Source organism: Anomaloglossus baeobatrachus, chromosome 3 (genome assembly GCF_048569485.1).
Source record: "Anomaloglossus baeobatrachus isolate aAnoBae1 chromosome 3, aAnoBae1.hap1, whole genome shotgun sequence".
NCBI lineage: Eukaryota > Metazoa > Chordata > Amphibia > Anura > Aromobatidae > Anomaloglossus > Anomaloglossus baeobatrachus.
The window spans coordinates 133,686,210-133,711,238 of NC_134355.1; the positions used below are offsets into that span (position 1 = coordinate 133,686,210).

The following is a 25,029-nucleotide window of genomic DNA, read 5'->3' on the forward strand; positions in this document are numbered from 1 at the left end:
TCCCTCTTTAATCAATTTATTGAAAAGAACAATCAATTCCATGTCCGGCGTAATCCAATAAGAGGGGGGGGGCACGGCGATCCATACCATAGTCGCTGTCCCAGTCAATGAAGAACAGAATGTTCCCCGTTGGCTGGGAGAGCAATGCAGTGACCTGAGCTAACATCAATAGCCCAGGTCACTGCAGGGGATGCCGAGCGCTGCTGCCAGGAGGATAGATGAGATCATTACCTTCTGTGATCATCTCCTGTACTGCTGACATCAGCGCTGTTACTGACTTCTATGCCCGCCGCGTTGTCAGAAGTATCGCGAGAGCCCGTGACGTCACCGCTAGTGACAGTCTCGGGCCGCTCGCGAGATGGGCATAGACAGCAGTGACAGCGGTGACGTCAGGAGGCAGGAGATCGTCACAGCAGGTAATGATCTCACCTCCTGACAGCAGCGATCGTCATCCCCGCGGCTCCCAGCACTGTTGTGTGTCAGTGTCTGCCTGCGCTGCAGCGTGACAAGCTGCTGATACTGCGGGCACACACTGACTCCCTGCAGTGCAGGCAGCCGCGAGGCTGGAGCGGGACACAGACTGCACGGGCACCTGGAGGTCACACGGAAGTGCTTCTGTGCGGCGTCCAGGGAGTGTGACGTCTGTGTTTACTCTGCTCCGCTTCCTCTTCCTGGCATAATGACATCGCTTCCTGCAAAACCGCAGGCAGCGATGAGCATAACCGCAGGTAAATCGCGGCTATACCGGGGGTATACTGCACATCATTTGCTACCTGCGGTATACCCCCGGAATTTCGCGATTACATTACAGTGAATGGAGTGAAATTCCGGGGGTATACTGCAGGTACCTGCGGAAAATAATGGACATGCTCATTTTCTCAAGAAAGTTTCTCGAGAAAATTTTTCTCAAGGAAATTTCTTGAGAAAAATCCGCAGCGTGCGCACAGCTATTTTTTTTTTTCTCATAGGATTTGCTGGGAAATGTCTGCACAAAGATTGCAGACATTTCTCAAGAAATTTCCGCAGCAAATCCGCGGGCAAAACGGCCTAGTGCGCACAGAGCCTTACACTGGTTACAGCCAGTTCTGACATGATATTCTCTGGTATTGAACGTAAGTAAGCATGATGTGTTTTCCATCTACTGTGCTGTTTCGTTGGTTGACCACTGCATATATGGTCCTCAATGTTGGTCACTCATTTCTTGGCGTCTTCAATGCAGAGAAATGCTATCAGATACTTATCCATCATGCAATACCATCAGGAAGATGTATGATTTACTCCACGGTTATTCTGCCGCAGGATAATGATCCCAAACATACAGCCACTGTTATTAACAACTGTCACGAAAACCATTATGCTGCCCTCAATCGTCAGGATAATTATACAATTGAGGGATGATTAATGGACAATGCCATGGCTGTTTCCACTACTAGGCTGATTATTGGGGAGCTCACAGTGTATAGTATATGCACAATCAATTCCAATGCATGGAATATGTATATACTTCGGTACGGTCACTAAAAAAGTTACCTGATAACCCAAGAAAACTACTAGCTGCCACCACCAATTGTTTATACAGGCCAACCTTTTACAGGTAGCATAGGGTTTTGGGCTTGCAGATGATAGAGCAAGAGGAACAAAGGTATTAAATGTTATATATTTAATCTGAAAAGTAGGCAGTGTTTATAAAAATATACAAAAGATGTTACAAAGAGGCACAAAACAATACAGTATATACAATTACATAAAATAAAAAGGATAAAAAAAAGAAAAGTACATGACCACCCCACAGGGGTGGCACAAATCTCTTTGGAGGGAAGCACTCCAGTGGATATATGGGGCAACCATACACAGAAGTAATTTGTCCAGATTGAACGAGGATCATAACTGGCATTGGCTTTCTATTAACACAAGTTACACCCCTATGGTGACTCATAACAGGCCTGGACTTCAGAGAACTATAGGATGTGTCTTGGTCTTAGAAAATTATGAGATTTACAACTTTTAAGATATCTATCCCTGGAGTCCAAAGGCAAGAGATATTATGTCATCTTTCCTATTACAGTTTAACCTGTTCATAGATAGGAGACATGGCATAGATATTGTCATCTATCTATCTGATATCCATTTTGCGGAACCCAGGCCATCGCCCAGCGATGCAAAACCATGCTTTGCGTAAGCCATTTCATCACATATCTGAAAATATGACTTTCCTATCTATTATACTGACGCAGTTCATAAAACCTTGCTTCATAATTTCTGTAAGGTAGAAAAGGATTTTAGGTTTACTTTTTAGCTGATGCTCTTATCTCTACCGGTCATAAATCTGCCCTTCTCCACATTCTTGTGCATTCAAGCTAAGATTAGCTTCACATAGCCTAGCTATTAGAGTTTTCTTTAATTACTTGTTTCCCAAGAAGGGGGTCAGCTGCATAGGAGTCATGTTAAGGTAACTCTTACGGGTGTGTCACAGTTGACAGATAACCCTTTGGTTTCCGGCTGCAGAAGGTCGCTGCGTTTGATGGGCATAAATTGCTCATTGATATTTAATTCTTTCTTCTCTGGTGTGTATTGAGTTTCATGAATCTTTAAGATGAACTCTTTGCCTTTTAGAACCCTGTGGATATCTTGACAGTTCGACTGCAAATCCCCATTCCCTCTCCCTGTGTCCATATATACCAGCATTTCCTCTTGGTTTGTTGCAAGTGATAGAGTTTTACTCCTATGCTGTCCAGATTGCAAGCAGTCGGCTTGGAGTCCCATGTGAAGACACATTGTTGTATGTTGCTGTACTTCTCCCAAAGTCATCCTGTAGATAAGTTGTCCATTTGCATTCCCCTGTTTGTTTTCCATGTGTGTTATTTAGGACTTAGTGAGGTTGACTAGTGATCATCCTGTCCAGTCACTCCCTAGGGCCCATTTCAGGGTCAGCCATGGCTTAAATATTTTGCTCGATGCATAGGTGCAGTACCTATCTAAGAACATCAGGGGACCCAGGGGCCAGAGCAAGGTTTTATTAGGGGTCACCATCTTTCTCTCCTCTACAGACAGGGTTTCCCCTCTTTCCTTCCCTCCCTTTTCACCGTTTGCATGGTATTTCCCCATACCTAGCGTGACAGTAACTTCTTAGATTGCAAGTTTTTGGTTAATTATGACACTTCTTGTAGATTTGCAGTTATATCTATAACAAGAATTATCTTCAGCGTAAAGAACAAGGAGTTCTGGTACTGATGATATGGCCCTCACAGAGTGGTTTTTAGCATCATTGAGTCTGACTGGGATTACATGAAAACAGTGAAGGTTTAGCATAAATCTACATAAAACACATATGTGGTTAGTTGTCAAAGATGTTTGGAACAAGTTACCTACCGAGCTCCTTTGAAAACTGTGTGCAAGTGTACCTAGACAAATTGATGCTATGATGCTGCTTTAGAGGCAAAGGCTGGTTACACCAAATATTGATTTGATTTAGATTTCTCTTTTGTTCATTCACTTTGCATTTTCTTAATTGAGAAAAATATACTATTAACACCTATATTTTTGAAAATTACTTTCCACACCTGCCTAAAAGGTTTGCAGGGTACCCTCTTTTTGTTTTTCGCTGTTTTTTTCTATGGAACTGATGTAATGAATGTCTTCATTGGTTCCATCACAATAATGATCTTAATTAAACTAATGTGTCATCTGTTTAGATCAGTTGTATAATTGCCATGTAGAAATCCTAAAATGGCAAATTCATAGCAAATTTGCATTGCCCTATGTCTTCTACATATTATGAACGAAATATTATTTGTAAAAAAATAAATGTAAAGAGTGGATAACTACATTTTCAAATATGTATGTAAAGGATATTGGATGATCCAAGGACTGGAGATACTTTATATGATATGTAGTCGAATTCTTCTAAACCTTAACGTGAACCTGTCAGGTGCAATATGCACAGAACCACGAGTTCTCAGTGCATACTGCTAATCCCCGCCCACAGGGGCTTGCTAACAAGCTATTCAATGCCAGTATCATCATCGACAGTGACACGCATACCTGTGTCCATTGCACCACCTCAGAATGCCGGGCTTAGGGTCAGTGAGCATGATTAGAAGTCCCTGTCACTTTTTATCATGTGCACTCACTATGAAGCCGGGTGTACGCGTCATGGACCTCTCCCGGTAATGATTCTCCTGCTTTCTATGAGGTTACGACAGAAGAGTTCGGCTTTACTCTGTTGACTGGACATCACTGTCGACTTCTTGTTAATTGATAGCAAGTTCCCCTATACCTAGCTGCAGGGTTTATTTTTCCCTTTTTGTGGTGTTTATAATTATGTATTCATTATATTGTACAGGTATTTACAGATGTGTTGTTTTAGGGTTGTTGTTTTTTTTTTTTAAATTATGAGAAACATACTTTTAAAAGAAAAAATGTGAGATTTTTGTTTTCTTTGTAACTCTAAATAATTGTGAACATGTGATCCTCTCATTACCCATACAATACTTTGCAATATTTCTCCCAACATAATTTTACAGAGGGAGTGGAGAAAGGGTTAAGGTAGTTGTATGAGATTAGGTCTTGCGACTATAGTATTACTTTTTCTCACTGTTTATCTCTGCATACTTCCCACCACATTCCGACTAGACATGCTTGGTCTCACTCAATTCACTTGAATTGAGCGAGGCCAAGCACATCTAGTCGGCATGTGACTGCATGTATGCAAATCGCAAATTTGAGGTCTCCGCAGTGACACCAGAGAATTCTGACAGCCCGCGGTACGCTTACTATAAGGATTCATAAGTCTGCAGTCACGTAGAGTGACTGCGAGTTTCACCATTAGAATGGACAATGTTATTAATAAGTCTGGGGCTTTAGCGTCCATTTACACAAATATAGCACAATGTTTTGCATGCTCTTCTTTCACCATTGAATTTACTCTGTCATGTTAGCCAACAGCATATTTTCCAATACGATCATGCAAAAGAATATGTGTGTAATGTGTCAAAATAAAGCCTCAGGCACAACTTACAAGTTACCTTTTCTCAGGTTTTGTTCTAGTAGTATTTATATACTCACCATTTTCTGTACAATGTCACAGTTTCATACTACGCTGGATCTTCTCACATATCTGTCAAAACAAACAAGAGGACCTTAGATCAATATTCAGATGTAGCCTGAAATGTCACAGTGACAATATAATCTTAAGGTACGGTATGCGTTTATAAGGCATTCAGCCCCTCAACACTGAGATCTGCAGTAAGTGGCATGCAGAGAAAGTAAGTGAAAGCCAAAGACTGGAGTGATCTGATGGCCTTGTTGCATCAAAATCGATTTGGTCAATGAGTCTGTTTATATTAACTGACTCGCCGCGTTAAATGACAGCCAATTGGTAGATAGTTATGTATTAGGGGTACTTTGCACACTACGACATCGCAAGCCAATGGTAGCGATGCCGAGCGCGATAGTCCCCGCCCCCGTCGCAGCTGCGATATCTTGTGATAGCTGCCGTAGCGAACATTATCACTACGGCAGCTTCACACGTACTTACCTGCCCTGTGACGTCACTCTGGCCGGTGAACCGCCTCCTTCCTAAGGGGGTGGGTCATGCGACGTCACACGGCAGGCGGCCAATAGAAGCAGGGGGGCGGAGATGAGCGGGACGTAAACATCCCACCCACCTCCTTCCTCCTGGCAGCTGGGACGCAGGTAAGGCGATGTTCCTCGCTCCTGCGACTTCACACACAGCGATGTGTGCTGCCGCAGGAACGAGGAACAACATCGTAACATCGGTCCTTCCGAAATTATGGAAATGACCGACGCTACACTGATCATACGATTTCAATGCTTTTGCGCTCAGTAATCATATTAAAAAGGATTCACATACTCCGATGTCGACAGCGACGCCAGATGTGCGGCACTTTCAATTTGACCCCACCGTCATCGCACCTGCGATGTTGTAGTGTGCAAAGTACCCCTTAGTGTTCGCTTATAGACCAATTTATGATACATTGAACTGAACAATTTGTAATAGATCGCTCAATGCGTACAGGGTGACATTGATCTTGGTAGCAGAAGTAAACAGGATGATGCACCTCTGACCATGATAATCTTTTGTGCAGCATAAAAGATCATTTCACGTGCATTTTGCTCCTTCACTTGGTGATCAGCAGCTTGTTCCCCCCTCATTTCCCTTATTGGGAAATGACTGGTCCTAGGGAAGCTCTTATTCAATAAACTGTCAGTCTAAGTACACCTTAAGACTTGTATAGGTTTAATGGATGTGAGAACTGTGGCAGATTGACCAACTGCAGTACGAGAGGATCTTTTGGTGGACCCCATAGCACCTATATTGTGAGTGGTAGAGCCTTTAATCTCCAAGTATCTGATGCAATAGTAGGCCCTGAAGGCAAAATACTATTTAGATCTAACTTTAAAGCCAGTCTGTTTCCACTAGAATTTTTTCTTATGGGTAAGTCAATATGGTCCAGCTGGTGGGTGGGGTTTACAAAACTAAACAGTGATGGCAAATGGCTGCAGAATTTTTTGGGTAAAACCTTCAAAATCATTCAGCCTTTGACTATTGCAAGTATGCAGGTGGGGTTTCAGCTGTATGTGGTAGCTAGACTGTATGGAAATGAATATATTTTGTATAGATTGAGGGCCCACAGAATTGTTTACTCTGGTGGGCCCTGTTTCCAGAGTTGTAACAGGATAAGGGACAACCACAATATTAGAAATGTTGAGGTGCACTTGTTGGTTTTGACACCATGTGTCTAGAGAATTAGATACAAGGCTCTCTCAAATGAGGATATAAATGAATATTTATTTCATAAGTTTCAAAGCAACATGTGATGTTTCGGCCATGATGCCTTCATCAGACAATTTATCACTTTAAATGGCCAGAACGGTTGTGGAGGCTGCGGAGTGCACCGCTATGCTGCATGCAGACACTGCTGCCTCCACAACCGTTCTGGCCATTTAAAGTGATAAGTTCTCTGATGAAGGCTACCACATGGTCAAAACGTCACATGTTGCTTATGGAATAAATATTCATTTATATCATCATTTGAGAGTGCCTTGTATCTAATTCTCTGTTTCCAGAGTTGGCCTGAAGTGTCTTCATATTTACTCATAAGGGAATAACTAATAATTAACCATCACACCAAGACCCTGGATCCTTCGAGGGCTCAAAAGATCCCTTTGATCCATATGAGAAGATCTGATCTATTAAAGGGGACCATCCACCAGGATTTTGTTTATAAACTAAAGCCAGTGTTATACTGGTGTGGTCATGCTGATTCTAAAAATACCTTTAGTTGTGAGATTGGATGTATACTTTCTGAAATACAGGCAAGTAAAGTTTGTGAAATTCACTGTTATTTGATTGATAGCAGCTACAGAATATCTAACAGGTGGATTGAGTTTTGCTACTTATTTTCGCACCTGCCTGTCCTCCCTTCCTCTGTTGCTGTTATTACAGGGAGAGGAGGGAGGGTGGAAGGACAGGGGGAGGAATGACAGGCAGGCAGACAGGGGCGGGAATAACCAGCAAAACTTTACTTGCCTGTATTTCAGAAACTATACATCCAATCTCACAACTAAAGGTATGTATAGAATCAGCATGATAGTGCCAGTATAGCACTAGCTTTAGTTTATATATGAAAATCCTGGTGGTTGGTCCTCTTTAAAGAATAATGATAGCTGGTGGCCATGTTAGAAAATTTGCATTGGGGCCCACGAGCTTCAAGTGTTGCCTCTGTATCCCATCCTGCTATAGTGTCACTCATTGTATATGATTCTTATAAAATAAAGATGATTTATGGACGCGCACCTTTCACACAATAATCTCTACTAGTGACGGCTTGAAAGCAGTAATCAGAAATGACCACTATACTTTGTCAGCTTATAGACACTGTGATCTCTGTGATGTAAATGCCTCATAACATATGTAATTGATGCTTTTATGACAAAGGATGTCTTTTAATCTGTGAATAAGAGGGTGTAAAAAAAATCATTCCTCCAAGATGAAAACGCATTTCTCACCTGCTCTAATTTAATTTATATTAAGAGTGATTATATTCATCATCCCCCATCACTAAACAGTCATTGTTCTGGCTGGTCAGCCATATCCTCGTAATATAGGAGAAGGTCTCAAAGGCATTCCTGAAGATTTGTGATGTGCTTATAAGCAGGAAAAGTAGAGTACAGGCCTTGATAAATTCCCCCCAATACACAGGGCTCAGATTGTTTAATAACCTCTTCTTTATTGGAGAGAAGTTTACTTATATTCTACCAGGAGTATGGCGGTGGCAGTCACCTAATAACTGGTGCCAGAAGGGGCCTAAACACCCCTCTGTAATGTAAGAGGGGTTTCTAATGGATATACCCCTTTATAGCTGCGTGCTCTCTAGTGAGATTGACACAGTATATTCTTTAGTATTTACAGTACGAAATTCTTGGTGGGATACACCTCAGCTTGAGGACATTTCTTATACATTTAAAGTAAATCCTGGCTAAAAATGTAACCCAACCACATTCCTGAACCTTCACAAAATGGCATCCTATGATTACATATACATGACACACCTCACTGTAGCAATATAAGGGCATTATGATCTGTTGCTAACATGTTGTATTGTGGTTCAATCTTCTGAAAGGGAATCTATCAGCAGGATTTTGCTACTAATACTGAAATAGTATGCTATAACCACTGAGAACCTCATTCCAGGGATATGACATGTATTAGGCTGTGTGTTGTAGTTTCAATACAATCAGTATTTTATTAGCAGGAGATTATCACTGCCTTACTATGTCTCATGGGCATGGCAGTCCGGCTAATCTGTATAACCCCGCCCCCATCACCGATTGGCAGCTTGCTGACAATCTACAGTGTACACAGAAAGTTGCCAGTCAGGGATGTGGATGGTTTATACACAGATGCTGTATCTACATCAGACAAAGAAGGATTCCATTAAAACTGTACCAAGCAGCCCAGTAAAGGATACCGGTACATCCCTGGAGTCAGGCTTTTTAACCTATATAATGTTGCTTTCAGATTATATAGCACCACCCTGACCCTGATGACAGATTCAGACATTAGTTATATAGTAAAACTGACCTGCCAAATTATTCTCCAGGTCAGTCTGTTTACGGTGATCAATTTTAGTGGCTTGAAAAAATTCTGAACTTTATAAATAAAAAGAAAACAATTTTGTATGTGCCACCATTTTTTCCGACCCATATTTTTTTATATTACATTCCATTTTTTATTCAATGGAGCTGTGTCATGGCTTGTTTTTTTTACGGGGTGAGTTGATGTTTTTATTTGTACCATTTTGGGAGGCAGAATGAGTTTTAATAAATTATCTCATTGTATGTCTTGTGACATTGCGGTGACCTAACAGTCCATGTGATTCTTTGAAGTATCCCTCTGACTCACATTATTTTTACAAAATGCTAAATGTAAAGTTAAAATACTTGATTCCTTCATTTTGAATCTTTATGTTGCAGTTCCTTCAATTCCTAATCCCCTTTTCATTTTTGCAAAATTGTTGCCAGCTTCTCAGACATCGTTTTTTGGAATTCAACCCCCACTCTTGGATGGACCAGCTGAGAGTAGAGGGTACTAGGTAAATTAACTACGTGTAATGCATTCATTGGGAGCTGAGGGTCGCTTTGAAGGGCACATGTTTAAAAAATATCCTTTTCTTGATGCTTTAAGGATGTAGCCAAATTCTTCTTGAATTCAAATTTGAAGAGAATGACGGTGAAATAATTCTAATCGTTCCACGTTCTCTGTCTCTCTTAACTTTACCCCTTCTCTCTTTCTGTTAGGTTTTGGGACTGTTAGTAATTTCTTTTTATGGGTTTTCTTTTTATTTTATATCATTTTAGGCTTTTCTGTCTTTGTTTATATAAAAAAAAAACTGTTCCAGCTGAGAGGTATTTTACATAGAACATATCCTGGCACTGCTGCCTTGTGTTGCTTAAAGGCCACATCACCACTGGTGGGAAGACTAGAACTATAACCTATAATTGATGATTTGGGGGCCCGGTTACAGATTTTGCATTGGGATCCAATATACACCTGTTCCAGCTACAACTTTTTCCTTATATATGCCCTGTCTGACCTCTGTGATGTTTTAACAAAGAGAAAACTGTAAGATGTAAATATAAAAACCATCCCATAAAAACTGGCAGCCTAAAAACCGAAACTCAACTTTTAAACATTTTCTAAATATTCCACAGTTACCCTCTACATACAAACTTGGACAACTTTGGACACAGGCATAGCTGAGCTTTCCTTTCACTAGAGTAAAAAACACTGTTCTACATATTTTCAAAAGTTGTCAGGTTCAGTTATGAAATTAGCCATTTCTTAATGATTTTTATCTCCTGTATTCAAATCTGACAATGAAAAGTTTTAATTGTCTCTTGTTTCTATGATATCAAAGAGTTTTATTTTTACTGCTACATATAATTTAATGCATTAAAATTTCAGTACTTTAACACATTATTATTTTTGCTAATATAAAGATGCAGAATATTTTGTTATGCCAATTTTCTGATATTTATTTAGAGGAAACTTAGCAACAATTCAAATAACTAGCACATGTCTAAACACTACTGCGAATTGTAAACAGTTACAGAAATTGAAATACAAAAATTGGTTTTCATTCAGTACAACTCTTTTTTGTTGTTTCTTGTATTCCAGCATCGGATCATCTCTTACAATTGTCCAGCAATAAGCATTGAATTCCATTTTCCTTGATATCTTTTCTCCATAGACGCGATATCTTGGTGAAATCTCTCGCTATGTTCGTCGCTCACTGCTCCACAGTTTGGTGGGAAAAAGTCTAGATATGAATGTAAGAAGTAAATCTGGAAGAATATGTTACAGCAAAGATCCTTATATGTTTTGAGATTCTCCACCAATTATTCATAAGTAGTTGCTCTTCAGCGTCTCAAAGAATTAGTCAGCACAAATGTGAATGCCACCCATGCAGCCTTTTCCTTGCCCTAATCTTGAAGCTTATGAATCTGAGGTCCAATAAAGACACCTTTCTTTATTTTTTCTTCACTCAACCTTGGAAATTTATCAATGAGATACTTGAATGCATTTGCATTTTTATCCATTGCTTTTACAAAGTTATTCAATGGGCCCACCTTAATATGCAATGGCGGGAACAAAAATCTTATGTGGGTCAACAAGTTCTGGATGCAGGACATTTTTACTCCCTGGCTGAAGTGAATGTCAGAGAGGCCAGTCTTTTTTATTGTAGTGATATTCTCTTGCACGACTATCCCACTCACACAGAAAGCAGCAGTACATTATTTATCCACCCTGGAGACCAAGTAAAAGGGCAACCACCTTTAAGTCACCACAGAGGGGCCACAAATGTTGGTCATAGATCAGACACCTCAACAGCTGTTTCATGTTGTCATAGGTTCCTTCCATGTGGGCTGCATTATCAACTGGATTAGAAGGTAGTGCATTGCCAAGCAAGATGGCTTTTAGGCTTGTTTTTGGACAAATAGATGAAGAGCCTCCATTTCTCGGGATTATGACTTATCTTCAGAGCTTCCATAAAACTGTTGATGTTGTTGCATGCCACAAGATTGGCCTCCATGAAGAAGTATTGGACAAGATCTTTATCACGGTTGAGGAACAAAGAAATCTGAACATCACCCACTAGGAGATTCCACTGCTGTAGCCTGGAACCTAAGGGCTCAGCCTTACTCTTGGGCAGTTCCCAATCTCTAACAAGATCGATCAGTTCACTTTTTGTTTATAAGGTGTGGTTCAGTTGAGGTTGCTGACAGAAAGTTTCAGTCTTGAGAGTAATATGCTTCATGACACCAGTCGCCCTCTTCTTCCTCACTTGACTCAACCGAAAATGTTTTTGGAGCTTTTGAAACCAGCATTTCTTCTGCATGTAGTGCAGAGAGTATTGCAGATGGAATATTTTGATACTGTAAAGTCAATTTCTTGTTCCTTGAAATTTCTTTCCTAATGTGGACACCATGCAGAAATAGCAATTGGTAATGTGATCATTTGGCTCTCTCCAGACAGATTGCCTCCTCCCATGTACCCACTGTTTAAGATGTGATGCCCATCTATTGTATGTGCAGAGCCCAACTTGTCCTGATCTCCTATTCTGCAGCCGAAATAAAGGTTGTTGGTTTTTCTCGTCATGGTTGTCAAGTTTCACTTTTGTGACGCAAAAGTGACTTCTCTGCATATGTAGCAAAATCTGTCTGCTTTCTTAATGCAAGAAAAAGGCATATCTAAAAAAATCATATAGAAACATGTCAATATGCTAAGAAACTAAACTAAGACATCCTAAAACTGTATACCTTACACAGAGAGCATTTCTAAAAGTAAGTAATGCAACTGTAATCAAGAATATGTCATTGGAGTTGAGTTGGCGTTTTTTGATTGGTCACCCTAATATGATAGAACACTGAAGGCTCAAAAGACTAAATATTGATGTAATAGACTAGCTACTAACAATGCAACAATGAAGATGAAATAATCAGGATGCTATTTGTCTATAAGTCTGCATGAAAGGTGTCATAAGTAATAACAACATCTTCTGGATCTTTAAAATTAGAGCAAATCAGCAAATTTAAGCTTCATATTAGTTTTGATCATCAAAAATTAGTGAAATTAAATTGTAATTGTCTCTGAACCAACAGTGTAATGAATGTGCTAGCCTTGTGTCTGAATATCAGGGACTGGAGTAGGATAATTGGCGAGGCACACATAGAAGAGCACACCACTCGTCTGGTATTACTGATTCATGAAAAGGCATATGCAACAGTGCCGATCCTGCTGTTTGGGGCCCTCATTGTTTTCTAAATGGATACATGCTTTAAAGTTGTAATCAGATTATATGCACTGTGTGAGATTATGGGGTCCATGGATACATATAAGAGTACAATTATTCATAGGTAAAAACACCAGCAACAGGACAATAGAATAAAGGTTAGAGCACTACAGTGACATGCAGGAGTGTATGAGTCACTAGATCGGAGAGACAGGTACTACCTTATGGGATGGATGCATTGGACCAAATGTACAACATGTTACGACAGTTCCTTCAGGGAGAGTCTCCTTGTTATTGAGAACTCTGGATGTTGAGTCACACTTCACTATGAAAGTTGGGATCCTTTAATTTGCTTTCTATGTGAGATATATTGCCAATACATGCAGTTTTGTTATATGAGTGTGAATGTGTAAGGTTGGACTGAACAGAGTCATTGTAACCATTGAGGATAGCAATGTAATATGATGATTAAAGCTTAGTAAATATTTGGAAGACAGGGTATTATTAAAGATCTCATGATTCTATGGGAATCTAGTTTAAGACTGCTACACAATAACTGTTTTATTGCTGGATGTCATTGAGGATCACATTTATGAGTATTTCAGGCCTATGATTTTATTGCTGTGTGTTTACATTACAAATACTAATAAAATATATCTTTGTACCGTGTTAGCCAGTAGAGATAAAAAAAATTGTTTAAAAGAACTGAGAGTCCTCAGTGGTTGATACCTTTTAATGGCTAACTAAATACTAAGGGATTTGTACTTTTGTACTATTTCTCTTTTGATAGCTAATGATGATGTGTGACATACTCACTCCTGTATATATATTTCCACAATAATAACATAATCCCTATAGGCAATAATGGAATAGACACGTCTCAACTTAAATGTCAACCTTATTTTCTATTTTTGGCTAAATGAAGAGAAGGTATAATAAATTATTTAAAGTAGAGGTTTTATGCTTTACTTTTGCAACTTCAACATTCAACATTGAGTATGAACCTTAAAGGGAACCTTTCAGGTCCAATATGCACCCAGAACCACGAGCAGTTCTAGATGTATATTAGTAATTCCTGCCTCTGTTCCAGTATACAATAGCAAAGATAAAAAGATCTTTAGAAAAAGTATTTCTAAAGATCGTTTATTATATGCTAATATGCTAATGAGGTCGCAAGAGCATTATTTCCCTTGGCTAGTCGGCCCACATAGCATGGTAGCACGCCCCTGTGGGCGTACTAATATGCTAATGAATACGCAGCGACGCCGAACATACCTCACTCTTGATGGCGGCCGGCGGAGGAGGGATGCGCACTGTGCATGATCCATTCCTCAGCACTTCCGATCATGCGCGCTATACCTCACTGAAGCTGGGAAACTTACACCCAGCATCAGTTTAGCGCGCAGTTTAGTGCGCATGATCGGAAGTCCCGGGACTCCCGATCATGCACAGTGCGCATCCATCCTCCGAACTTTCGCTGTGTCTGTGCATTACAGTAGTTTTCTTTGCCTGGAGCTTGACAGAGAATAGTGCGCATGAACAAGAGCGCAATGACGGTCTCTGTGTGTATGACGTAATACGCATCATCCACACGGCGCTGGGAAGGAGGATGGCGATGGAAGGAAGAGAGGCTGCGCTGGACCGAGACCAGTGACGCCAATCTGACCCGATCGCATCGCAGGTGGGTATAATAAAATATGTTTTTTATGTTATATAGAGCAGCCTGGGCTCTTATATACAGTATTCTAGAATGCTGTATATAAGGACTTACTAATGGTGACCGCAGTATAATGGATAAATCTGGTGACAGGTTCCCTTAAAAATAGTTCCTGAAGGGGCAGGAAGTATGGCTCTAATATAACGTTAGTGGAAAATTGCAAAATTACTCATTTTAATGTATTTATTTATTTATTTTTCAGTACTGAGTATGATAAGGGTATTGAATTTATTCAATAAAAACATTATGGAGAAGCTGAGTTAAAGGGGTCATCCAGTCTAAATCCAGTCTGCTGTTATTCTATGTGGCTGCAGATTTGTGAATCCTCACATTGCACGCACTGTGTACTGTGAGGATTCTCAAGTGGCAGAGCTGGGAATGGCCGTCACTTGGCCATGAGTATACAATATTTATTGATTGTTGGAGGAGATGGAAGAAAAGGGTTAATCCGCGCTGCCAGAAGAAGATCACTGAAGATCAATGGTTATTAGGATATTTTATTTTATTGTACATTATTGATTTTTCTCCTGAAGAAGGAGGAGTCATATGGCTCAGAAACGCGTCAAACAATAAAATCAAATATCCTAATCTCCATTGATCTTCAGTGATCTTCTTCTGGCAGCGCAGATTGACCCTTTTCTTCCATCTCCTCTAACGCTATCCTCCTGGGTTCTGCAGCAGTCGTCCTCAACACATGGTTGTAGTGGTTGTGTCTGTAACACAACCGTACCAGGTTAGTGCATCTAATTTAATTCTGTTACCATCGGATAAGACACCATCTGCGCCCACTCCTTCCTTGTCATTTCAGTTTTACTAGATATTTATTTATTGTGTGAGGTCCCTGACGTCTCATTAAACTCCACAAACTCTTCTTACCATTTGTCAAGAAAGTGAAATGGTGAAAAAAGAAAAAAAAATCTCAAAGGTTTATATCAACTATAGTGAAATGCAGCTTAAAGAGTATTTTTATTCCATAAATTAATTATACACATGGAAATAAGCAACTTTGTAATATATATATTTACAGAAATTTGCTTCTTTCACCTCCTGGACTGATCTTTGACTATATGGGTATTATATTCAGTGAAGACAGCTAATCCCATTACTGAGAAAGAATTTTAAAAGCACCAGTTATCATTTCCTAAGGAGATCTCTCCAATGCTGGTCTCATCTATGGAAATGCTTCTATTACAGTGTCGCACAGGGAAGAGTTTAATCCAGTTTCAATGACTGGACCAGCCAAACTGGACTACATTTTATATAACCACCTTTAATATAAAATAGAGAAAATTACAGTGTCTGCCCAGCAGCTTCACAACAGCTTAATCAGCAATTGACCAAGAGAGATTATAGGTTATGCCATCTTCCACAAGTCATATATATACATATCTCTTAGCTTTCTGTCCAGTTTTCATAGGGTGTTGGATAACCATTGGAAATGAAGACTTTTTTCTTCTTTATTCATAGAATTGCACTGTTTGTTATCCAAATTCCTTAAATAGCTTGTCCACTACTTTTACATTCATGGCTTATCCTTAGGATAGGTCATCAATGTCTGATCGGCCAGGGTCCGACACCCTGCACCTCTGCCAATCAGCTGTCCCCAATGCCAGCGGCGGCAGCAGGCAGCCGGAAATGGTTAGTTCCAGAGCTGCCTCATCCTATGATAGTGGCCGCGGTTGGGTACTGCACACCAGACTTCCCTTTAAATCAATAGTAGGCGGATGTGCAGTACCCAGCTAGAAGGCAGGGCAGCTCCAGAACTGAGCATATCCAGCCACCAGCTGACACCGCTGGCATAGAGAAAACCTGATTGGCAGAGGTGCAGGGCATCGTACCCTGGCCGATCAGACATTGGTGACTTATCCTGAGGATAAGCCTTCAATGTAAAAGTAGTGGACAACCCCTTTAAATTTTTGAAGCTAGCAATTTCCAAAAATGCAAACAAAATTTTCTTAAAGGTCTCAATTAGAGAGTCCCAATCCATAATCCTTATTAGGAATATGGTAAAAATTCTTTATTTTTGGATTAATAATTTAACAAAGGAGTTATTCAAACAAAATTATCTACTAAAAGAGGACTTGTCAATTGCCATAAATAGATACTATATCTCTTTGTAAATGTGCTGTTCTCCTGAAACTGGCATTTATTATTTTGATCCTGCACCTTTCCACTCTGGAATTATGGCCCTCTCTTCCTTTCTATATAAATCTAGTATTTTTAGCCAACAGGGTGTGAACCTCAACAAGACTCCCACAGAGAAGAGTTGAGGATCACATCCCCTCGGCTAAATAGACTGTATATACAGTGAAGTAAGGAACATATATCAGGAACGGAGACGTGAAGGAACAAAAAAACAACAATGTCAATCTCATGAGGGGAAATAACATTTATGGCCAGTGAGAGGTCCACTTTAACTTTATTAAATAGGCTTTCTATCTGAGGCTCATTTTGAGATTGTGATGAAGAATATGCATTTGATGGGAAAAGTAGTGCAACATCGTGCAGTACTTTTTATATATAACATATCACCTATTATAAGTCAATATGGTCGGCTCGATGGCATGGGTATATGTCATGCAAAAGATTTGGTTATGTGTTGTTTTTCCATAATAGCAGGCTTACTCCATTTTAATTCCAACAGTTACAGTACTGTGCAAAAGATTTAGACAGGAAAAAATGCGAGTGAGAATGCTTTAAAAAAATGACATTGTTGAAAGTTTATTTTCATGAGTTAACAAAGTTCAAAGTGAATGAACAAAATAGAAATGTAAATCCATTCAATGTATGGTGTGACCACACGTTGTCTGCAAACAGCATTAATGCATCTACTTCTTTGGCTATAGACTTTAAGCACATGAAAGCAGTGCCCGCTACCTGCCGCCATTTATCTGTAGCACATCCTTTATTTTTCTGCATAGTTGTGTCATTTAGCCTTGTTTCCATGTCAGAAGTATGGCTTTGTGCCCACGATTCTTCCATGAAGACCACTTCTAGACTTCTCCAAACAGTGGGTGGGTCTAGCTAGGTCCCACTGGATGAGAATTGTTCTGAGTTTATGGTACTGCTGGACATCTGATTTGAAGAACGCACAATTTTTTGTTCCATCTTCTGCACATTTATTTGGCCAACAACTTTCTCTACGGTCCTCAATGATGCCCATTTCTTGTTGTCATCAATGCTGAGAAATACAGGCAGATACTTATTCATCAGGGAGGCGTCTGATGGGCTCCAAATATATTCTACACCAGGACAACGACACCAAACAAACAGCCAATGTCATCAAGAAGAATCTTCAGCATTAAGAAAACCAAGGCGTCCTTGAAGTAATGATATGGCCTCATAGACCCTTCATCTCATCCTTATCAAATCTGTCTGGGATTACATAAGGAAACAGAAGGATTTGCGCAAGGACTAGGATTCAAGGATTCAACCATTGAAGAGCTCCAAGATGTTTGAACATTCTTCCTTCCCAGTGTCTTCAAAAATTGTGTAGAATTGATGCTTTAATGCTGATTTGAAGACAAAGAGCTGTCACAACATATATTGATTTGCTTTAGATTTCTATTTTGTTTAGTCACTTTGCATTTCATTCATTGAGAAAAATAGACTATAAGGACTTCTATTTCTGTAAAAACATTTTTTCACACCTGCCTAAAACCTTTGCACAACTCTGCATGTAATTGTAATCTTACAGTGTGTCATCACCATATGGTGTTTTGCAGTTTAGCCATGTGTACTGTTATTAGTTCACATGGCAGTCATTTAACCCTTTTTTATATACAGATCTTCTCGGATGGATATTTTGCCATGGACTCACCTGACAACATTCCTGACCTTCAATTCCGTTATCTGGAATCATTAATCAATCCTTACAATGTTTCTCCAGTGTCACACAAGCATTCTCACTTTTCACTCCCCCTTGTCTCTGCATTGATCACATTCTTGAGGACTAACTCATCAGTTTCCAAATTATGACACATATTTTATGTATGGCATCCCGGACATATCAGGCATACTTGCATCAGCCACACCTAACATGGTGTCTTCACATTGCTGCCAGTTTGCATATATTGTGTATTTGGTTAAAAGGGGTAAACCAGAACAATGCCTCTAACGTAACGTCTCTACCAAAAGATCAATATTTATTGCCTGACACCTTCTTAAAAACTAAGGTTGTTAGGCAGTATATACCCAAACTGCAGTCTAGCGATATTATTCCTTAGTTCAGTGTATGTTAAATCAGATAATTCTTGAAATATTTAGTTGGAGAACTTCCTTAAAGACTCTTTTTACCCATCACACATAAAAATTGCATTGCAAATTGTTCAGGCGCTTGTATCTTAGGGTGGCATCCCCTAATATCTGTAGTAAAGTAAGATCGGAACTCACATGAATTACTTTCCTTTTCTTTCTTTTATTTAATGTTTTCATAGATAATAGTCACAAATATTGATGCGTTTCGGCTTGCATTCTCAAGCCTCTCACAAACATTAAACTGTTTGTGAAAGGCTTCAGGATACAACTCGAAACGTGTCATATTTGTGACTATTATGTACGAAAACATGGAATAAAATAAAGAAAAGGAAAGTAATTCATGTGAGTGCCGGACTTACTTTACTGCATATAAAAATGGCATAAGAGATACAGACACAGACAGATGAGTGCAATTTGGGCTCATGGTCATGAGCTTGGAATCAGTACGACTTCCCAAAAATGGAAACACCAGGCCTCCATAAGGTAAAAAGTACTTGATACAGTTAGAGTCCCAATGAAGCTGCCAGAAGTTTTTTCTTCATGCCTACATAGGAAATCACAAATATAAGGAGATATGGTGCCCATATGCTTGTATGGGCACCTTACTTTTATTCTGAGCCACTATTGACTTTTTAGACAGAGTCTGTGAGATCCCAGCTATTAGACTGCCATCAATAACATTCTTATGGCATATATACCCGATCTAAAAGAGGTTGTCTCATCATATATCTTCCGGAGCGCACTGTTCCCCTTCCTTCCGACTTCCTGCTTGCCAGGGGACAGTGCACTCCTGATTGATTGATAGTTCGGGCCACAAGCATGTTTGCACTGCAGACCTGAACTGTATGCTCTTCGGTGCTGCATGCAGAGGCAGCTCCACAGCTTCAGAGGATGGCGGTTGACATATTTCTTGCTATATTTGATTCTCTCTGTGTTATTTACTGTATTGCAATAAATCCTGCTATGCTGAGAACTTTTCTCTGAAGGCATCCAAGGAAATGACAGTACAATATTGAATGCAATAACTGGAATGGGCATTCAACCGAGTAAGCTGGTCATACATTTTAGATCCCGTTTTCTGGCGAAAACATGTCATTCATAATGGTTTATGAAGGTTGACAACTAGGGTGACAATGCCATAGGATCAAGTGACAAGTAGGACAAAATCGATTTCTGTCAATTTCTATACTGACCTTTGCACTAATAATGGCTTATATTGATGGGAAGCATTTATGTAATTCAGCCGAAGCAATATTTTAACAAAGGAAACCGTCAGCAGCAAAAATATCCAACAATAACTCTTATCAACTTATATCTGATACCCTATATGTTACATTCATTCTTATTGCAAAAAGGCAACTATGATCAGTATATGATCTAACATGGCCTCTGTAGGACTCCAAAACAGGGTGCATAGCCAAAATAAAGCCAGAAGTATCTATTAATAATAATATTTAGTCACTTAAATAGCGCCATTAATTCCACAGCACTTTACATACATCAGCAATACTATCCCCATTAGGGTTCACAATCTGAATCCCCTATCAGTATGTGTTTGGAGTGTGGGAGGAAAATGAAGAAACACATGCAAACACGGGGAGAACATACAAACTTCTTGCAGATAATGTCCTTGGTGGGATTTGAACCCAGGACCCCAGCTCTGAAATACTGCAGTGCTAACCACTGAGCCACTGTGCCACTCAATTTGTTACAGTGGATTCCAGATAACTGCTTCCTTGCATATCTCTTGCTATAGAAGTAAATCTGTGTCTGAGAAAGCAACATCCTAAATGTAAAATACCCTTTCCTGGAGGGGGGAGGGGCTGTTTGGATGTCCTGTATTCATATCAATTAAATAAAGTATGAAACAGGCTGACCTTACAGATCCATTTTTCTGATACAAAGGTCCAATCCTATAAGTGACCATAATTAAATTAGAAAGTCCTAGATAAATGATGTCATCACTAATGGGAGTGTAGCAGTTTACTGCATATTGATTAAGTATTGAGTTTCGGGTTGAGGGCGCAATCTTCAAAGCAGCTCCTAGTGCTGCCGATGGCACAGACAGAGCAAAAACAATATATGGGCCCCTTGCAATCCAATAGCTCCTCATAATGGACAATTCCACCTGTTTTGGAGGTCTTAGTTGTCCTCTTACCTCTTGTGCACAGGTTGCACAAATGATATGTCCACTCCTGGCTATAGGCAGTCAAAATGATATATATAGTGTAATTTGGAGCTCTGTAAAAGAATCACTGAGCTCTGGCTCCTCTAAAGATAAAGTATTAAAGAAATCAGTAAATAATTTTGGAACTTTTACTACTGTATGCATTAGTGAAGGTCAATGCTAATTGTCACAGAAAACAAGCAGCCATACTTACTGTGCAATTTATGGTCCCGATACGAATGTACTGCAGGATGCCGCAACCTGCAGCACATTAGTATCGTGACCAGGTATTGGTAAGTAGAGCTGCTTTTTTGTGATGTTTTCTTGGATTCATGTCCTTTTCAGTGTATTTTAATAGTCTCACAGAAATTATGACGGGAGGAGTGATATAGAGTTTAGATTTCTAGACTTTCAATTATCTTTATATATGTGATCTGGAATGGGAAAGAAGAAAGACTGAAAAGGGTCCAGGTATATGGGTTTCTTGCTTGCCAATATAATGAACACCTTTTTTTTATATAATTATCTACCAGCAACAGTGAGCCATGAAGTTCATTAATTATCTCAGTAATTTAGAGTCACTCATAGATAGATGCTGGCTGCTTCTAGGGTGGCAGTCAGGCACTTTACGTATTAGGATTTGCAGCAGATGCATAGTATAGCCTAAGCAGATCCATGGAGCAAAACACAGAGGAAAAGTGACATTCAATTTACAATTTCCATAGGCTCTACACTAAAATTCTAGAAATAAAATAATTATATTATTACAGCAATACACAAATGGAAAAAAAATCATGCTATCCTCATCCAGGAAAGTAGAGATGGATTGGATTTCTTATATGACGCACCTCCAGCAAGTTCTTTAAGAAGTATGGTCAGCTAATAGCTATCCTAATGCTCAAACGCATATTCTAATACTCCATATAACGCCTAGTTTTTCGAAGAATTTTTGGAGTAAAAACCAAGTGGAAAATCTCCAAATCCTCCTCTAAATCTCAAATACCTCAAAAACATTGAGTTTCCACTCAGTTGCATCTCTGAAATCTCATCAAAATGACACAGTGCGCACACACCCTACTTCTAAGGATATAAAGTGCATTTTTTAGGTGAATTGGAGGTAACATCTCATAGGACTGTTGACCGCAGAGCACCCAACCAGATCCAGTGGTTAAAAATATACTTCTAGAACTTTCATACATAATATTCCATAATATATCCAAATAATAAAGCTGCGATTGCCTTTTCCAACTCACAATAATTACTTGAGATTCAATAAATTAGATCAAACACATTAATTTGTGAACATAGGTGTCTGTATATTTACCTTTACCAGATGCCCACGGTGAAGTCTCTGGAGATCCAGGAGATCCAGACACAAGGGAAATGAGCTCTTGTCACTTGTCACCAATGGTACTGTAGTTTAAAGAAGCCAAACAAGTATTGCAAGCTGAAGTATGCTGGGCGGATACAACTTTGTGACAGAAAGGGAAGGGCAGAGAAAATATGAAGCAGGTCCTTAGTAAATTACATCAGTAACACATGCAAAGGCAGAGATGTTCACAGCGAAACTAGAAACGTTACCGAGGAGTCACCAATGAGATGCACCTCTCCCTTAATCTGAAAACTGAGTGTACCGATCAGCCTACAAAATTACCTTCTGAAGGTTTCTTAATATAGGACTGGGTTTGGCAACAACTAATATGGCTTTGCTAGTGCATTAATGTCATGCCTTTAACCAGGGTGTTACACGGAGGAGATTCTGGTCCCGAAAAATCTAAATTCGGCCCTTTGTCATCCTCGTTAATACAACTTTATTTCATATTTTTGAGTAAGAGCATCAAATATTTTACAGGGAGATTAATGTTTCAGAAAATCCCTGTCCCCCAGCTTTAAAAAAAATAAACTGTGCTCGACTCGCCCTCCCTGAGTCCAGCGCGGAGTTTACGCTGTTGCTTCCAATGTCTGCTATCTGCAGCCCTCATGTCACTGAGATTGGTGGCTCTGCTTTATTTCACAGCATAAGCCGCTAGCTGTAGGATAGGAAAATGCCTGAAGAATAGCATGTCTTGAGTAAAAATGGTACATAAAAACATTGATCCCTAATTCTGAATGAATTATTTACATTCAAGTAACTCACTATGGAATAGACATCACTAGTACGCAATATTCGACTGCCCTGTTTCCTGTATGAATTTTGACATTCTTAAAGAGATCTTGTTACTTGTATTTTGCTTAAAAGGAATCCATCAGATGATTTTGTAGTACAATACTAATGTTATATTTAATTAGATTTAAAGGAGAGTAAGTTTTATTGCTCTACATTATCCTGTTATCTTGTTGCAAGCTCTGTAGAAGTCAGTGTGACTTAGTAACTTGTCAAGCCTACAGTACAGACTAAAAGTTTGGACACACCTTCTCATTCAAAGAGTTTTCTTTATTTTCATGACTCTGAAAATTGTAGATTCACATTGAAGGCATCAAAACTATGAATTACCACATGTGGAATTAAATACTTAACAAAAAAGTGTGAAACAACTGAAAATATGTCTTATATTCTAAATTCTTCATAGTAGCCACCTTTTGCTTTGATTACTGCTTTGCACACTCTTGGCATTCTGTTGATGAGCTTCAAGAGGTAGTCACCAGAAATGTGACTACCATTTCCTACCAGGTAGTCACTGGGACGTGGGTGGGGGGGAGCAGTGAATATGTAAATTGTATTTACATACACTTGAATTATATAGAGCTTACAGCAAGATAACAGGATAGGGTAGAAGAATAAAACTTTCTGATCCTCAAAGGTCTCCTTAAGCCCTATTTAAATATAACATTAGTATTGTACTACAAAGTCACCTGACAGATTCCCTTTAAAGGGAACCTATCATCAGAAATTTAGCTTGAAACCTAAAAGTTTCACCCTCTGCAGCTCCTGGGCTGCATTCTAGCAATGTTCCTGTACTTTTTGTGGCCCCTTTGAAACCAAATTAAATACTTTATAAACTTGTACCTTTTGCTATGTAAATTCTGTAAATCGTCCATGGGGGCGAGCTCTCTGGTGACCGTTGCTGTTCCTCCAGCACATTGACGCCGTCCCCCCACGCTCCATTTCATCCATCAGGACACCGCCCACTGCGCCCGAGGTGCCGCCCACGCCAGGATCGCTGGTGACGTGTGTCACAAGCACGAGATTATGGGCGGCACTGTGATTGCATCGCAAGTGCCCGCCCATAATCTCGTGGACGTGCTTTCCCCCACTGCCTCCAGCGTTCTGCGCAAGCGCTCGCCGGCCAAATGACCCGACGTCACCTCCTTCGCATCTTACCCTGCAGCAGGGCAAGATGGGAAAGAGGTGACGTCGGGTCATCTGGCCAGCAAGCACTTGCGCAGAACGCTGGAGGAAGAGGGGAAAGTGCGGTCACGAGTTTATGGGCGGCACTTGCTGATGACACTCACAGCGCCGCCCATAACATAGCAAAACATCACCAGCGGTCACACGTGCACACAGTGCACAGTCCCGCTACAGTCGCACAGTGCATGCGCGGGACCACGGGCGCCCAGGGCCGGCGTCCTGAGATATGAAATTCAGCGTTGGGGGGCGGCGTAAATCTGCTGGAGGAACAGCAAAGGTCAGCAGAGAGCCCGCCCCCATGGACGATTTACAAAATTTACATAGCAAAAGGTACAAGTTTATAAAGTATTTAATTTGGTTTAAAAGGGGCCACAAAAAGTACAGGAACCTTGCTAGAATGCAGCCCAGGAGTTGCAGAGGGGGACACTTTTAGGTTTAAAGCAAAATTTCTGATGACAGGTTCCCTTTAAAGGGTTATTCCTTAAAGATCAAGTTTTAGTGTCAGAAAATATTCTTAACTTTTTTTTTAAGAAACTCCTTCACTGACTGACCTAGGATGGGTATGGCTGGTTTATAAAGCCTTAATTCATGGAGTTTTTAGATCAATAACTTCCCATAATAAAAAAAGAAGGAAATAAGGCTTAAATTAAACTACACTTGAATATAAACTTACCAGGGTTGAATATACACTTACCAGCACTACATATCATACTAAATGAAT

General features: G+C 39.9%; 1 protein-coding gene across 1 annotated transcript in view; it reads right to left on the minus strand.

Moving 5' to 3' along the window:
* LOC142296173 (uncharacterized) overlaps positions 1 to 22,394 on the minus strand; it is a 35,476-nt gene extending 13,082 nt beyond the window's left edge. Inside the window, exons 1-2 of the mRNA XM_075339455.1 lie at positions 22,284 to 22,394; positions 5,065 to 5,116 (exon numbers count right to left, since the gene is read on the minus strand). Coding sequence (XP_075195570.1) covers positions 5,065 to 5,067 — 3 coding nt within the window. The 5' untranslated portion in view covers positions 5,068 to 5,116; positions 22,284 to 22,394. The remainder of the gene's footprint in view (positions 1 to 5,064; positions 5,117 to 22,283) is intronic.
* Between the last annotated feature and the right edge of the window lie 2,635 nt (positions 22,395 to 25,029).